The 17168-nt window shown below is 37.2% G+C and overlaps 1 protein-coding gene across 7 annotated transcripts in view; it reads right to left on the bottom strand.

The window, feature by feature from the left end:
• SPG11 (SPG11 vesicle trafficking associated, spatacsin) overlaps nucleotides 1-17168 on the bottom strand; it is a 79765-nt gene that overhangs the window by 37857 nt on the left and 24740 nt on the right. For all 7 annotated transcript variants that reach the window (XR_012373607.1, XR_012373608.1, XM_025883914.2 and 4 more), the window contains 12 exons: nucleotides 16423-16578; nucleotides 15830-16005; nucleotides 13640-13816; nucleotides 12709-12780; nucleotides 12297-12424; nucleotides 11797-11969; nucleotides 10658-10871; nucleotides 7597-7800; nucleotides 6005-6111; nucleotides 3825-3970; nucleotides 2677-2838; nucleotides 411-477 (listed from right to left, as the gene is read on the bottom strand). Coding sequence is in view for 5 of the 7 variants with exons in the window: in XM_025883914.2 (XP_025739699.1) it covers nucleotides 411-477; nucleotides 2677-2838; nucleotides 3825-3970; nucleotides 6005-6111; nucleotides 7597-7800; nucleotides 10658-10871; nucleotides 11797-11969; nucleotides 12297-12424; nucleotides 12709-12780; nucleotides 13640-13816; nucleotides 15830-16005; nucleotides 16423-16578 (1782 nt within the window). In the remaining 2 variants the exon portion in view is untranslated. The remainder of the gene's footprint in view (nucleotides 1-410; nucleotides 478-2676; nucleotides 2839-3824; nucleotides 3971-6004; nucleotides 6112-7596; nucleotides 7801-10657; nucleotides 10872-11796; nucleotides 11970-12296; nucleotides 12425-12708; nucleotides 12781-13639; nucleotides 13817-15829; nucleotides 16006-16422; nucleotides 16579-17168) is intronic.

Genomic DNA, 17168 nt, shown 5'->3' on the forward strand with positions numbered 1-17168 from the left:
CTGTTATTAACCTTATTTTATAGGAAATTGAAGAGAGGTTAAATCACTTACCCAAGGTCATACAGCTATTACAGGTTGAGCCAGGATTTGCCTAATGCCTACACCTATGCTCTTAACCTTTATTAACACTATACTGCAAACAAACAGGGATTTGGGGAAAGGGAGAAATTTAAGCAGATAGGTACAGCTTACATTTCCCAGCAAGGATAGCACTAGTGACGCACTATAATTACTTTTAACTCACAACATGTTTTCAATTCAGTCTCCTAGAAAATGTTTTCCATTGGAATGCATCTTCATTTTTGAAATGGAAAACAGTGAAAAAAACTGGATTGGCTTTATGTAAATTAACTTCTACTGTCAACACTGCTGAAATACTTCTAAAGCCCTAGGTACCTGGAATGACTTACCTCCTATAGCCAGTGTGTTGGCAGACTGCCAGCCAAACAATCTGCTAGGGTCAAAGGGCAACAGTGACTGAAAAAGTGGAAAAGTCAGAGTTAAAAGTTAAGTGATTCTAAAGTAAGTAAACAAAATTGTATGAAAAGACTTCACAAGTAGTCCGCTTCCCTTCTCCAACATTATCTTTCTGGACTTAAATTCTGAATGCAGCTTAAAAAAAAAAAGAATGCATGAGACACTTTCCTATGTTAATAAAAATAGAGCCAGCTATGTTCCTTTTAAAGACTCTTTTCGGGGCGCCTGGGTGGCTCAGTCGTTAAGCGTCTGCCTTCGGCTCAGGTCATGATCCCAGGGTCCTGGGATCGAGCCCCACATCGGGCTCCCTGCTCGCTGGGAAGCCTGCTTCTCCCTCTCCCGCTCCCCCTGCTTGTGTTCCTGCTCTCGCTATCTCTCTGTCAAATAAATAAATAAAACCTTTAAAAAAAAATAATAAAGACTCTTCTCACTTCAAACTATATCTGCAAAGTACACTCTCTTTTGGTTGAAGCATCATCCATTATAATGTAACATGGACTTTTGAAATGCTTTTGGAATCCAAACCCAAGAGGACTAAGAGGCTAGACAGTGGTACCATGTAAACAGGACAAGGTGAGCTAAGGTTGGTCTGGAAAGGGAATCAGGAGACAAGTAGATCAAAGGTTAGAGGAATGTGATGAACAAATCACCACCACCAACAAAGAAAAGAGTGGAGTAAGGTTAAGCCAGTCAGAAAAGGTTTGAAAGCAGGGAGCCGTGGCTGTTTGAAATTTGTCTAGGCCAAAGATATAGCAAAGACTACAAACAGATGGTAGGAAAGATAAAGGAGAAAATTTAAAAAACCTTTAAGTCACGATTTGGGTGGCTAAGGTAAGAGCAGCTTTGATTTAAAATCATGGGAGAATTTATGGTCTATTAAGGAAGGACTACTTTTCATAAAGTAACAGGCCTAAAACTGCATGGGTCAACTTGAAAACAGAACAAAGAACAACCTGAAATCACTTATGTTTTAGGCTGATTGAATAGGTAGTAAAACTATGTTTTTATACAATCCACTTATACATAGTTGACAGTGGTGCTACTGGTCTGCAATGAGATGAGAAGTTTGCGATAAATTTAAACGCAGCTAACTACTTCCCGCTTCCAGAGTGTCTTGCTAAATTCTCTCCCTCTTACACACACACACACACACAGAAAGCCTGCTGAACTGAACATGACACAGATTTATAGAATAGTCTAAGATCTTAACGTCATCACATACCAGCAACAAGCAGTTCATGGCCTGGCAGCCATCCAGGGACCACATTTTTGAGTAGGACTACTCTATAAATTAAGGACTGTACACATTAGAGAGATTTTGTACCTTTATAGATTATAGAGCTTATGTTGAATTAAGGACACTGTGGGAATATGTGCACCCAGAGAAAAAAAGCAAAAGCCCTTTGAAACGAGAAATGAACAGAAGAATGTGTTCATCATGGAGGATCTGAGTAGGTTTCAGGGAATCTGAATTCCTCTGAAATAGAAGCAAAATTATACATGTATGTGCAATTTTTCTGGGTAGAAGACTCCTAACTCGCTCATATTCTTAAAGAAATCTCTGTCCTGAAAAAGGTTAAGAAGCACTGATTTAAATAAACAAATAGCCCTATTCATTGAGAAGAGAGAAAAGTTATCAGGAGTAGAATGAAGTGGCTTTTGAGGAAGGCAGCAGGCAAACACGCTGGCCAACTGTCGGTCTGCTCTCAGAGCCATTCCCACCATTCTCTCCTGTTCTGCAGAGAACTGCATTTCCCAAGCGCCTCTGCCCCTTGGCTACCAGACAGGTTTTTGCCAAGAGAGACAACATGGGAGATTAAAGGTGGGAAGAGGGAAGAAACCAGGATATTTTCTATCTCCTTTGCTTTCTGGGGTATCTCCTCCAAGGTTCCAGCTCTACCCTCCACATTCCCCGCTCAGGGGAACAGGCAGCCTGGCTGTGAGTTTAGTTGTTCCCAGAGACGGGCCCGGCCTCTGGGTTCTGCTAACACTACTTTCTTGCACTGTTCTTGCAGCGTTAGGGGTGTTGGTGGCTTCCTTGTCAGTTTTTGACTTGTCTCACCATCGCATGTTTGGATTCCCCATTCTGCTATGACTGTGTAAGTAATTACCTACGTTAAAATGTCCTCCATGCTACAGACCCAGAGGGGGTTTCAGTTTTCCTGGCTGACCCCTGACTGATACTCCTCAGTACCGTACCTGAATAAGGTGGTAAAGCGTAATATCGGGTGGCAGGACATTAGAGGCAGTGTATTGTGGGAAGAGAGCAGTTTTTAGCTTGGGATAAGGAGTTAATGCCATCTTCAGTAACTGGGGATCTACTTTCTTCAAACAGGTCTCATTTTCATCATTCTGAACAACCTAAATAAAAAGATCACATGATACAGAGTAAGGTTTTTCTCTTCTCCAAATTTAAGTCTTTTTTTCACAAGAGTGAAACAAGATTAGCTTGAAAAACTACATGGTAGTGAAGAAAACATTGGTCAAGGAGTCACAAGCCAATAGTTTTAGTTCTGGTTCTAAGAAAAACTAGCTGGTGACCTTGGGCCAGATATTTAACAGCAGGCCTCAGTTTCCTACAAAATTAGGAAGTTCAACTAGATCAGTGGTTTTCAAACTACATGTGAAAATATTGTTTGAAAAAAGTCTCTGCTACTATTTAAAATATTTAAATAGTAAGTAAATGTCTTTAAAGGGAAAAAAACTACTAGACTAGATGACTCCTACCTAGGTCCTTCTCCCTCAGCTCTCAAGTTATTCTAAGACTAATTTCTGACAGGTGATTAAAAACAGAGGCATAAATAACCATATGAATTAAAATATATTGCAATAATCTGGAAGAGGTGGTATTATATTATCAGTAAGAAGCTTTTAAAGATTTTTATTAAACTGCATTCTTCAGTTCCCTGTAATGAGGCATACTATGTATTTTCAAAAAAGCAGAGATAGGCCAGTTTCCACTGGGTCCCTCAGAAGAGTTTATATGGATAGCTAAAAATTATGATTTCCTTTTTGCCTATTAATTCCCAAGCCACACATCTAAAGTACAGTTACTCCCAGGAGCAATCAGATCCTGATTCTATCCCGAAAACAAACCTGAAGTTTAGAAAACAAAGGTAAAAAAAAAAAAAAAAATCTCTATACCACATATTAATTCCTTTCCAACTTAAGTGAATATAATACAAAATTTAAAAACTTCATCCTTGTTTTATGCCCTTTAATAAAATGAAATACTTATGTAAGTGGTTGTATTTGAATATCAAAGGAGTCTAAAAGATCCATAGTTATTTCCACTAAATTTAAAATCAGTCCTATTTTACCATAATAGGTAAAAGTGCTATCCATACCTGGCTGACACCCCCAGGGGCATACATTGTCGTAGCAAGGGCCAGGAGGGTATGTCCTTCCAATAGCATACTGCTTATACTAGCCTGGTTGCTGGGAATCAGTATCTGAGCATTTGCAAGGCTAGCCTGGAAGATCAGTTTGGGATCTGAAAAATAAAAGAGTAGGTTTTTCTCCTTAAGAGAAAGAATTACATAATTCTGAGGAAGAAAATTTTTAACTCTATCCACAGAAGGAGGTACTTTCTAAGATGAAAAGCAATAGGAAAACATCATAAAGGGGAAAAAAAATGAAAGATTTGTCCACATAAAGTAAAAACTTCTATTCAGACAATTGAGACAAACAAGTGTTGAAACAAACAGAAGAAAATTGAAAGGTAATAAACTAGGGGGGAAATTTTAACAAATTAACAGCAAATGACAACCTAAGGATTAATGTCTTCAGCAAAGAGTTCATACAAATCAATGCCCAAAATGCTGACTCTAACAGATAAGTAGACAAAGTAAATACCTATTTACAAAGGAGGAAATATAAATGTCTGACATATAAAAATACGTAGTTCGTTAGCAATAAAGAAATGCAAAATAAAATAATAATCAGATGCCATATATCTGGCAAATAATCATCCTCAAGCACACAGCTGGTCAGGGCACAAAGAAGCTGGGACTTATGGATAAAATGCTCTAATTCCCCTGAAAAGCAATCTGGCCTTATAGCAAGAACCTTCAAAATGTATATAACCTTTGATCCAGTAATTTCATATCCAGGAATCTATCTGTACTAAGGAAATCATCTGAAACAAAGACAAAAATTTTATGTTCAAATATACAAAAGACTATATTTATGATAGAAAAAAATTGAGACTAGCCTCAGTGTCAAAAGATGAGAGAGCAGTTTATTAGGTAACAGTACATCCATATGATGAAATATTATGTAGACATAAAATAGTCATTGTCTCTAAGAACACAGGAAAATTCTTATAACTATTATATGAAAAAAGCAATATATAAATACATAGACATTTCTAGTTGTATCTCTAGTACTTAGAGACTGTCACAATGTGGGAGCTTAATAAATATTTGTTGGATGAATGAAATATAATATAGACCAGGCTAAAAAAAAGTATAGAGAAAATAGCTAGAACAAAATACATTAAAATATATCAAGACTTGCCTGTAGATGATTATCTACCTAGGCTATCTGCCTGCGGAGTTTTATCTTCTAGATAGTTGTCTGTGGCCTCCAATTTTTCTTTACAACGAACATGTATTATTTTATAATCAGCATCAAAAAAAAAACCAAAATAAAACATAACAAAAAACCCAATCCACATTAAGAAAAAAGTTTTTATTTGGGGAAAAAAACAGGAATTCCATAAAAGCTTGGCTGTTGATATTTCTTGCCTGTATAGTGGCTCTGCCTGTCCCCTTTCTAGAGACAATCTCTGGAATACCAGCTAATCCCTCAAGGGGGCGGGGGGGGGTGTCCCAGGGCTCTTCTGATTCTAACTGGAGCCAAACTCTCCTTCAGGAGCTCTACTACAGAAGCCACAACAATCCCACAAGCACGGTGGATTTTTTTTTCTTCCATATGGAGTTACTTACTAAAGGATTCAGGGCAGGCACCTGGAAGACAGACCACTTCTTCACAGAAAAAGGGTGTCCATCTACCAGAGAGCAGGAATTCAGCCTGTGATAAACTGGTGAGATGAAAGATATCCAAAGACAACCCAGCATGAGGCTGAGGGGGAAGGGCACACACGCACACATGCCATTTGGCTTTTTTTGGCTGGAGAGAGGGAAACATTTTTGGTCTTCTGCTTCTTAAATAAAACTTGAGCCTAGGCTATAGTCAGATATTTGTCTAGAGCCAAGTGATTTATTTAGAACTCACCAATTAAATGCCATTCAACAGACATTTAGCAAAAAAAAAAAAAAAATTTTAGAATTTTTAAAAAAAGATTTATTTTAAAGAAAGAGAGCAGAGTGGGAAGGGCAGAGGGAGAGGAAGAGAGAATCTCAAGCAGAGGCTGTGCTGAGTACAGAGCCTGACAGGGGGCTTGATCTCTAGACCCTGAGTTCATGACCTGAGCAGAAACCAAGAGTCCAACACTTAACTGACTGTGCCACCCAGGTGCCTGTAGCCAAAGAAATATTTGTATTTTAATACAGTACACCCATACCTGTTAAATTACTGGAAACTTGTCGACACTGAACTAAAAATTCAAACCAAGGGTAAGCTTCATGTAATTCTTTTTTTTCCAAAAAGGGACAATTTGAAGGGCTCAGTCTGTATATAAAACAAAAGAACAAATTCTGGTTAACATACAGGATAAGACAATTATAAACATGTTTGCTCAAATGATAATGAGCTTTAAAAAAGGAACTTTGGAATTAAAAGTAAATGTAACATTATATACTCCTTGTGTTGTGCTTTATATACTCCATATGATCTGGAAATAAAGAAGAATTTAGAGACAGATAATTTTATTTATAATATCTTTACTTCCATGATGAAATTTTACCAACCCTATAAAATTAACAGATACCTTGTCCTTTCAGATACTTTATATTTTATTGTATTTTTAATTTATTTGAGAGAGAGAGAGAGAGAATGAGTGAGGGGAGGGGCAGAGGGAGAAGCAGACTCCCCGCTGAGCAGGGAGCCCGATGTGGGGCTCGATCCCAGGACGCTGAGATCATGACCCGAGCTGAAGGCAGACACTTAACCAATTGAGCCACTCAGGTGCCCCTTATTGTATTTTTTTTAAACATCAAAAACACTTTAGCATTTTCAAACTTCAGAGGTTTTTGAAAAGTTTTACACACTACAGAGAAGCTAGGACTGAGGAATTCAGTCTCAGAATACATCCTCTGAATTTGACTTTTACATCTTCTCTTGCCAGTAGCTTTGGGGAAAAAATTCCTGTGTCTAAATAAGCCTCAATGGTATGAACTGGAAAAATATCATGTTTGAATTCCTAGTCTTTAATACACAAAATAAAATAAAAATGTTCTCATTAGCACATTAAGTGTGGGCTCTGCAATAAAACCTAAGTAGAATTAAATCTGGCTGTACCATTTACTAGAACTGTACACCTTAAGGCACACACTCTCAACACTCCAGTTCCCTCACCTGTGGAATGGAGATGGGAGTAACCACCTCATAGGACTTTTGGGAATATTAGATGAATCAGTGCACATCAAGCACTTAGCCTAGTGCCAAGAACACTGCATACTCATATAATAGAGACTACAATTCTTTGTATTACTGAGCCAACAGTAATTTACAGTGGCCACATATGATTCTGCAGGTTGATCTTGGGCAGGTACGTACTGATGTATATTCACCTATCTAAACAAATTGTAGAGCATATCTAACATACCTCATAGTGGTTATGAATTCAAAATTGTTTAACATTCATTTGTCTGGGAATGAAGGTACCAAAGAACTGCAAGTTAACTTTTAGAATTTTCCCCTCTTTTAAGCTTTTATAGCATTTCTTTCATTTTATTCCCTCTCGTTATTTAAAAGGTTAACAGAGATGTTACAGGATTAACATCACCAAAAACACATGATAAGCATTTAGTTGAACGCAGCATTGAACTAAGGTACCAAGTGCTGGAGCTGGCAAGGGAAGTGGGGAGCTACAGCAAAAAGACCAGCATTCTTCAAGTGAAAGTTTAGCATTTTCCTAAAAGTCATGTTCAGAAGTAGTATGGAAAGAGGAAACGTGAAGATCTGCTCAAAGACAAATCAGTTCTCAGTACTCACTTGTAACAGTCAAGATAGATATAGAGAAGATACTGCAGACCGTGCTCCAAACAATAGAGAATGAAGTGAGAATGGAAATCCCAACCTTCCTTGGATCTGTAGTCTTGAATGGGGAGAGCATCTTGCATCACACCCCCGATGCGGTTCAGTCTTAGCAGGAAGAGTTCAAAGTCTTCTAGTTCAGACTTAAGAAAAATTCCATTCCTGTTGAGGTTTCAGAGATGGCAAGTTACAAAGTTGCCAGATTCAGAGCAGACCAAACCACTTCCATTGTTGAAGTCTCAACTACTTAAAAATAAGGATTTACAAATTAAGACTGCCAAGTCTCACTCTACAATGATGTTCTGACTATATTTTTGCTAGTTCTGATGAAGGTTCACACACCACTTTAATATTTAAAGGTAGTAATGATAGTCTAGAGTTAACTTAAATATTTCAAAAACCTAATCTATCTCCATTTTTTTTGTGTGTGTGGTTTTGACTGGTACTATACAATCCACTTTGGCAACAGTGGTTAGCTCTTGAAGCTAGAGGCTTTAACCACCAAAATTTCCAAAATAGCCTAACAAAATTGTTAAAAAAAAAAACAAAAGAACTAAAGTAGAATAATTTAACTAGACCAACTACTAAACAAGAATAGAAATTTGCATTTAAATATTACTTTTTACAAATTTACTGTAAAGTATATGTACCAAAGGAGTATAGAACCTATGTAATGTGGCATTTAAAGAAACACTATGTAACCATTACCCATATAATAGATTATACCTGGAAGCCCGTGGTGTATTCCTCCCACTGCATGTCCTTTGCTACCCCCAGAGCTAACCACTATCCTGATTTTGTAATAACCATTCCCTACCTTTATTCATAGTTTTACCCACTCGTATATGTAACCCGAAATAATATATGGTAGGGTTTTGCCTATTTTAAACTTTATATATAAATGGTACATTCCGGATATATTGTTCTGAGTCTTATTTCTCATATTCAACATTGTGTGATTTATCCATGCTGATACCTGCGACTACAGTTTGTTCCTTTTCATTGTTATATAATATTCCACTGTGTGATTATAATACATTTTATCTATCTACTCTCTACCTTTGACGGTCATTACAGGTGCTCCTAGATTTTTGGTAAAGCAAATTTACATTTCCATTTGTGCTTCCTCTTTTGTGAAATGCCTATGTGCTCTGTTATCTTTCCCCTCCAGATCCAAGCTCTACTCTTCTGCTCTCTATCCCCAGAGGATCACCTGGACAGAAGACTCCAGGGTCCTCAGGCTTCCATTTTGGTTCACCCTATGGGAAATCACCATCAGATGATAAAAGTCAGAAAAAAGAAAGGATGGGGATACCTTGGCTCTCTCTGGGCTAGATGACTGCATGTTGGCTGACGCTCTCCATCAGGGGACACAACTCATGCCGGGCAGTTCTCTAGGTCTCGGTAACTATTCCTTTACCCTCTAGGCATTTAGAAAGCATACCCTAGTCCCAGAGTCATGAAGATATTCTTCAACATCTTCTAAAAGGTTTATAGTTTCACATTTGTCATTTAGATTTTCTACTTGGAATTGACTGTATACATGAGAGAAGGCAGAAAGCCCAATTTAATTTCCCCCCCACATTGCTATCCAGTTATCCTAACCCCCTTTGTCAAAAAACTGTTCTTTGCCCACTGTGCAGTGCCACCTTTGTCATATATAAAGTGAGCATACATGCAGAAGTTTGTTTCTATGCTCATTATAAATAAATAGAATAAGGTTTTATATCTGATAGGGCAAGTTCTTTTTCAGAGCTATTCTTGAGCCTCTCCATTTTCATATAAATACTTATAATCACCTTGTTAAAATCCACAAGAAAACCTGCTGGGATTTTTATTGAGATGGCATTATTCTAACGATCAACTTCGGAAGAATCCACGACAGGCTTGTCTTGCTCCACATCTAAAGAGAATGTTTGTGATGTTTCACCATCAAGCATATTGTTAGCTAGAAGATTTTTTTAGATACCCCTTTCAAGTTAAGGAAATTTGTCTCTTCTTAGTTTGCTAAGATGTAGCTTTTATTAATTGATGCTGAATTTTATCAAATGCTGTTCTGTATCTAGCAGGGATTTTTTTCCCTTTAATCTGTTGCTATAGATGTCATTAATTCATTAATGTCATAATTCATGTTAAGTCATACATATATTAGCTTTTTAAGCAATCAAATACTAAGCTACATATCTGATAAGCATTCAAGTTATACGCAATTTTACTTCTGGTAAACAAGAAGAGGATTCAGTGCAGTGGAAAGAACAGTGAACAGAAAGTCAGGGGTAGAAGAACTGAAGTCTGAAGTCTGGCCTGGGCAAAGCTCTTCTCTAGATCTCACTCCCCCATCTTCAGGTTGGGTAGGGCAAGACAGCTATACCTCCCCAATAAGTATAAATATACAATAAAATAAATACACGGGGAATAGCTTTATAAAACTTAAAAATTAACATACATGTTATTGTCTCCTTATATTATTTTTATAGCTTGGGAAGACAGATTAGGTGTAGCCATATGAGATGTGCTGATATTCAATCATTTTTGACCCATATGGCAAGTTCGCATGGTTCAATCTAACAGAATCATTTTTAGCAATGAATTAAAATGTTAAAGTCTCCATCACTTCAAGAGCTACTTCCCCTCACAAATTTCTTAACTGAGCAGTTCTCTTTAGTTCAAACCACATGCAGCATACAGCTGGGAGAAGAGTGGCAGACGTTACTCAATGCTAAGGTATCCTCACCTCAGCTCTTGCCACTTAGTCCTCGTCGCTGCACTGACAGCTGACCATTTCTACACCAAAGCACATTTAATGATTTGGGAAAAACCTTCACCTACAACTTGAGAGCCTATTCACTACCACATGATATTAAATGCATGTGATTTTAAAACCTCAATGGATGATAACACCCTTACAGTTCTGAATACTACGAAATGACCTTGTGTTGGATTTATGGCATTTCAGAGCAAAAATTACACCATTATTTTTTATTGCCCTTCCTTGTATTCATCCCCACAGTGACAATACCTGGCCAGCTGATCTAAAATTTCATTCCTCATGTAGCTGTTGCAGCAAGTATGCCGATCGATAACATCAACAGTCAGAAGGGGCCATCTGTTCTGCTCAAGCGAAGCACAACTGTTCTGAGTCTGAAATTCTCCAATCCACAAGATAATGCTTGACCAGTCATGGCGAGCTGTGATATAGCTCCAGAGGGCTTCAGGAGAATACGATTTGTATTCTGCAGTAAAAATAAAATACATTTAGGGGCGCCTGGGTGGCTCAGTTGGTTGAGTGGCTGCCTTCGGCTCAGGTCGTGATCCTGGAGTCTCGGGATCGAGTCCCACATCAGGCTCCCTGCTCAGCAGGGAGTCTGCTTCTCCCTCTGACCCTCCTCCCTCTCGTGCTCTCTATCATTCTCTCTCTCTCTCTCTCAATAAATAAATAAAAATTAAAAAAAAAATAAAATACATTGTAAAAAAAGAAAGTACATTTTAAAATAGCAATGAATTATGATTATTGACACGAAACTCAACACTAATTAAATGAACAAATATTTATGTTGTGAATATGCACAAATGATCTGCACAAATATTTATGTAACATGAATTATTCAGGCCCTCTGCTTATTTTACTATTTTCCTCTTTAGTGCTTATTTCATAATAAGTCAGCTGCAGGAAGAGCTAAATGTTGTTCTCATTACTACAGTGGTTAAACAAAACTTGGAAATTAGCTGTGTATTTCACTTATCTTTTCAGGCCTCTTCTTCCCTTTTCTTCTCCTTAATATAAATAAAAACTTTACCCTTCTATGAATTACCACTGTTTGTCCCCAGAGCCCTGGTGTGATATAGATCCTTGGTACACAAGAAGAAATATGAAGACTATTTGTGGAAAAACAAAGATTTTGTCATTTTGAGGCTGGGAAGAGAATTCTTAGCCTTGAAATCTCAATTCACTGAACCACATGGCTTTTCTCTTCCAGTATCACATTAGAAATCCCCTACAAAAATCTTAAGAGGTCTTAACACAATGACTTGCATTTTAAAGCAACTATGTTTCCTCCAAAAGGAGTTCTAAAATGGAGACTCATGGAACTATTCAAATACCAATGCCTAATTTAATCCTCATTCAATATGTTAGATTTTAGGTTCTTTCACACTTGCCTTCTGGACTTATCCTGGGGAGAAGGATGGATTCTTGTGTTAGCTGATTCCACCACTGAGCCCAATTTAACACAACTCTATGGTCCTGTTTGTTAAATTTATCTTTGGGATATTTCAGGAGTGAGTCCAAAACAGATTTGTGCTTGAAAATATCCTGTTCCTTTATCCAATACCTACAACAGTGATATAAATGTTTTTAATTTTGGAGAGAAAAGCATCATTCTTTTTTATCTGTTTATGAACTTCTACTCTTTTAGCGAACACATAATTCAATACTCTCATTTTTGTATCTGTTATCTTAAAAATATGTATGTGATTATACACATATGGAAATGACAGGAAATTCCTGAGTCCTCTCTGGATGATACAAGTTTCATCTTCATAGAGAATGTAAGTTCAGTTCCACATAAAAAAAAAAATCTGTGCTCACTAACAATTATAAACTAAACACTGTCCACAGTATTTTTTCCATATTATCAAAAGTGGGCTAATGAGACTACCTGGCAAAGGACTGGATCTGCATATTTTCTTGGAAATGTCCTGAATAAAACTTCTCGACTTGATGCACGAAGTCTATAGTTCTTTTTTCATTTTCAGAAAAATAATTTTTTTCTTTTAAAATTTCAACCTTGAATAAAAAATTAACCAGTGATCTCACAAAAATCAAGCACAATTGCAAAACAAATGTCATGAGATTAAATGCCATTTAAGAATTGTATTTTGAATTTTTGAGGTATATATAAATTCACACAAATTTTCTTTTACCACAAATGCAAAACAATCATTAAAAAATACAAAGGAGTTCTCATACTTTTACTTACTAGATAGTAGTTGAATATTAAAATAATTCATTTTGGAGTTTCACCAAGGTTTACTAGAAGATGTAAACTACATAGCCTCACCTTTACCTACCAAAAAGTCCCGTATATTTGTATCAGCTGTATAGAAGCATATCTTGAGCAACTGGTCTTTTACATCAAAGCCCTACAGTAAACAGAGAAAATTTTCAAATCCTTTACATTTTGTAACAGGGCTATTTTAACCATAAATATATGTTGGGTAAAGAAGTAGTCTATTACAGACATGTATCCTGTTAGAATTCTACAGCTTTTCTGCTCTTGTGAACATTCATTCTCTGTATTTATCATACATACATACTGCCTATCCCTGAAGTCCTTAGTGATTTTGCCAGAACTAAAGTAGCACATAGAACAATCTAAGATAATGCTAGGCTACCATATGATCAAAACTACAGGTATCTGCTATAATGATTCACCTGAAAACAAAAGTCAATGCAAATTGCAACCCTTACACAGTTTTACTCCTATATACCTCCAGAAAATTACCACGGGCAAGAAAGACCCCAACCATGCAGATTAGGGCCAGGTCCTCAGCTCAGTTCCAGGAGGCCTACCTCTGGGCCTTCCCCTTCTCAAATTAAGTAAAACCACGGAGCACAAAACAAAGGTATAAGCCACTAGAAAGTTCAAATGGAGACATAAGGGGTCGCACGAACAACCCAGAATGTCCCCCTAAAAATGAGGTCCTGGGCATGCTTTGACATGTGAAGCTTTCTAGGAGAAGCACTGTCTCCTTCAACCAAAGTGCGAAGTGTAACAGAGAGCAAATGATGGAAACTCTCAATAAAAAAATCTCTTCAAAAAAGTTCTCAGTACTGAAGAACATTTCTACTATTATTTCGCTGTACAAGCTATATAAATTTCTTAGTCTGTGACATAACTATGAATATAAATCAATTTTTCTATCAAGCAGAAATTGTATTAAATATGGAGATCTTTTCTTTCATTAGAGACTTTACGATCAGACAGATTATGCAACTCACCATGTTCTTCAAAAGTTCAGAGGCTTCCTTTATATTGTTCTTTTTCAAGTTGTCGAAGACCAAATTTAGGCCTATTCTAATCAGCTCCTCAAGTCTTTGAGCAGAATGATTGTTAATCCTAAAGAAAGTCTGTGCCTCTGGTATTTTGTTGTTTAAAATAGCATTGGCAATAACTTCCTAGAAAAAAGAGAAAACTATTTGCCTTTTAAGTTCCTTTTCATTTCCTTATTATAACATAGGACTTATATATTTATTGAGCACCTAATGGACTTTTATTGAAAATCTGCTGCTAGATTTGGGGCTTTGCACAGGGGAGATGAAACTGACCAAAACACAGATCCTGCTTTTAGACTAGTGGAAAATACACAAATAAAGTATTGAGTATAGTCCTGTATGATAGAGGCAATGATACCGGTATCCCAAGGTGCTAGGCAGGAGGATCCAGAAAAAGAGCATCTAAATAAAAGGAGTAACAAAAAGAAAAGGCTTCCTAGTAGAGAAGACTTATGAAGTGAAGTTTAAAAGGCAAATGTTATATACATATACTGAGGAAAGAGGACAAGTGTTCCAAAAAGAGGGACTATGGGGGGCGCCTGAATGGCTCAGTCAGTTGGGTATCTGCCTTTGGCTCAGGTTATGATCTTAGGGACCTGGGATCCCTGCTCAGTGGGGAGTCTGCTCCTCTCCCCATACCCCTCTCCCCTGCTTGTACTCACGTGTGCATGTGCTCTCAAATAAATAAAATCTTTAAAAAAAAAAAAAGAGAGAAAGGGACTATATACAAAGGCATAAAGGCAAGAAACAGTATCAGTCTTTAGGAACCTCCAAATTACTCAATTTGACTGGAGAAAAAGTTGGACAGAGTAGCAGATGAGACCTGAAAGAAAGCAGAGGTTCCATAATGCAGGGTGTTATACATGGGAGATGGGATTTATCCTAAAACTTATGTGGAGACATTGAAGGATTTTAAAAGCAAAAGGTGATATAATCAGATATATATTTTAGGAAGAATATTCAGGCAGCAATGTGGAGAATGGACTGAAAGAGATTCAAGCTCAAGACAGTAAGGCATTAGAAGGTTACTATACTAGTAAGAAGAAATAAAGACCTGTACTTAAGACCAATACTCAAGAGAGAACAGAAAAGGGGCATTCTTAACCTGGGGCTTTTGAGGGGTCCGTAAATCCCATGAAGCCATGTGCAAAACTGTATGTATGTATACATGAGCATGTTCACAAGCATGTGTTTGGAGACAAGAGTTCACAGCTTTCATCAAAGTAGACTACAACCTCCCAAAAAGTAAAAAATCAATTATTTTGAGTAAAAAGACCAGAGGACTATGAATGGCACCTTGAAGCACATTAAAGAGGGAAAACAAGAAGTGAAACCTGCAAAGGAGACTGGAAAAGAGAAGTCAAAAAAAGGAGAGGGGAAAATCAAGTAATTTTTTGGCTTGAGAATGAGAGATACAGAAACTGCAGTCACTCCAGGTACTTTTCCATTCCTCCACCCCAAGACCAGTGGTCCTGCGAACTCGCCAGGATGTCAAATTTATCCCTTTCACTCCCTACTGAGTCTTATCATCTGGGTTAAGCTATTTTGGTCTTCGTCTTTCTAAAGCCAATACTCTCCATGTGGGTGAAGGGATTCTTCTAGGTCCCAGTCATAAAGAGGGCAACAAGGTTTGGTTGTACTACTTCTATTATAAAAAGAAAAGCAAGCAGGTGAGCACAGAAAATTTAACTGGCAAGATATCTTAACTAGAATCTGAGGACACAAATCCAGTATACTTCTAAGATATAATGGCATAAAATCAAACTTTCCTAAGATGAAACCATCAGTAGTAATTTGATTTATCCATAGGTCAGACAGAATGCTTAAGTCCAAAGTGCCAGGCCCTAACCATTGAGGAAGTGTTAAGAGTATGCCACCTCACATGGCTTTGGGGGTGGGTGCCTGTCACCATATCCAAGTGGGCAGATCTGGCATTAAGAGGGAACTTAAATGTGTTCTAAATAAATGAAGCTTGTAGACATAAATCTGAAGTCGTGTCCAGAGATCCCCAAATCGGTAAAACCTAAACCCTTGCCAAAGATTCTGAATCACAAATGTAAAATTCTAAATTCTGTTTTGTTTTCTCAGATCCTCTAAATCTGGCAAATAAAAGAAGTGATAATTGCTCATATTTACCTCAACGCTGAGTTTCTCCCATATATTGCTCTCTCTTACTTTGGGAACATTTTCATTTACGTCATATTCATCTCCCGTATCTATTATCTTCCAAGGAAACTTTATCATGAAGGTTCGAAGTTCATTAATGTAGCTGGTCAAAATGTTCACTCCTTTCTGCAGATGTTCATCTAGTTCTACAGAAAAGACCAATTTGCCAGTTTCATATATACAAAAATATATGTGCGTGTATACATATACATAGAGAGCAAGAACTAGAGAGAGAATAAACCATAAGCTGTTATGATCATAAAGAACTCTAGAAAATGCCAAAATTTAACCTCCTTTTTTTAAATTTCGGACAAAAAAGTCTGAGCTTTTTCCTATTTACAAGTAGCTCTGTAATTTAATATAACCCTTTTCACAATGATTAGTCCTTTCTGTCAACTTTCCCAATATTAGAACCCATGTCACTCACTCAATTATACACTGACTTTTCTCAGCTTTAGTAAATAGCACTCTACTGGCTCATGCTCTCTCATGCAACAGGACCACTTGTATCGCTGTCCTGACAGGAATAGCGCAGTTGCACCCCTCTTTGATGCCATTCTTACCTTCATTGTGAACAAAAAGCTCTTTTATTTGTTTGTTAAGAAAAGACAGTGTAAGATTAAGCAACTGTTCTGAAAAGTGTTTGCTTTGGGTTTCAGAATCACTTTCTCTAATTGCTGAGCAAAGTAAATCCAATGCTGGTGTCAGCTTTTCCACATCTAAGGAAGAACCAAAGAAATTAACATGAACATCAGTATACTCCTAATAAAACTAACATATCCAAAAATACCATGTGGCAATACTTTTTTTTTTTTTTTTAAGAACAAAAGCGGTATATTTCCGTTGGACTCCCTGATAGAGAGGATAGGGCGGTATGAATGGATAGAATGAATGACACACATAGTACAAATATATTTTATTTGAAATAAAAATGTTTACACAGCTGAACAGGTCACTTGGAAACAAACTTGCTTAACTGTATTACTGAACAAAAAGAAAGCTGAAGCACAAACACCCTTCTTTTTTGACATGCAATTGGAGATAGGGAGGAAGTCACTACCTGGTTTTTTAAAAACCGACCTTCCCCTAAGGTCTGGTCATAGAAGTATAAACAATGTAAATCAAGCTACCAATACCAGTTGTCATATCACACCTATGTCATTTCTGTATTCTGAGATCACACATATACCTGCCAATAAACCTGGGAAGGGTTGCTGTATCACAGTTACATTTGAGTTTTTGGCAGGCAGGACTGAGGAAGAGTAATCTGGAACACGTTTTACATTCTATTTAGAACAAATCACTAGTA

This window comes from Callorhinus ursinus, unplaced genomic scaffold (assembly GCF_003265705.2).
Source record: "Callorhinus ursinus isolate GAN/ISIS: 27379988/994484 unplaced genomic scaffold, GSC_fseal_2.0 scaffold25, whole genome shotgun sequence".
NCBI classification, from domain to species: Eukaryota; Metazoa; Chordata; class Mammalia; order Carnivora; family Otariidae; genus Callorhinus; species Callorhinus ursinus.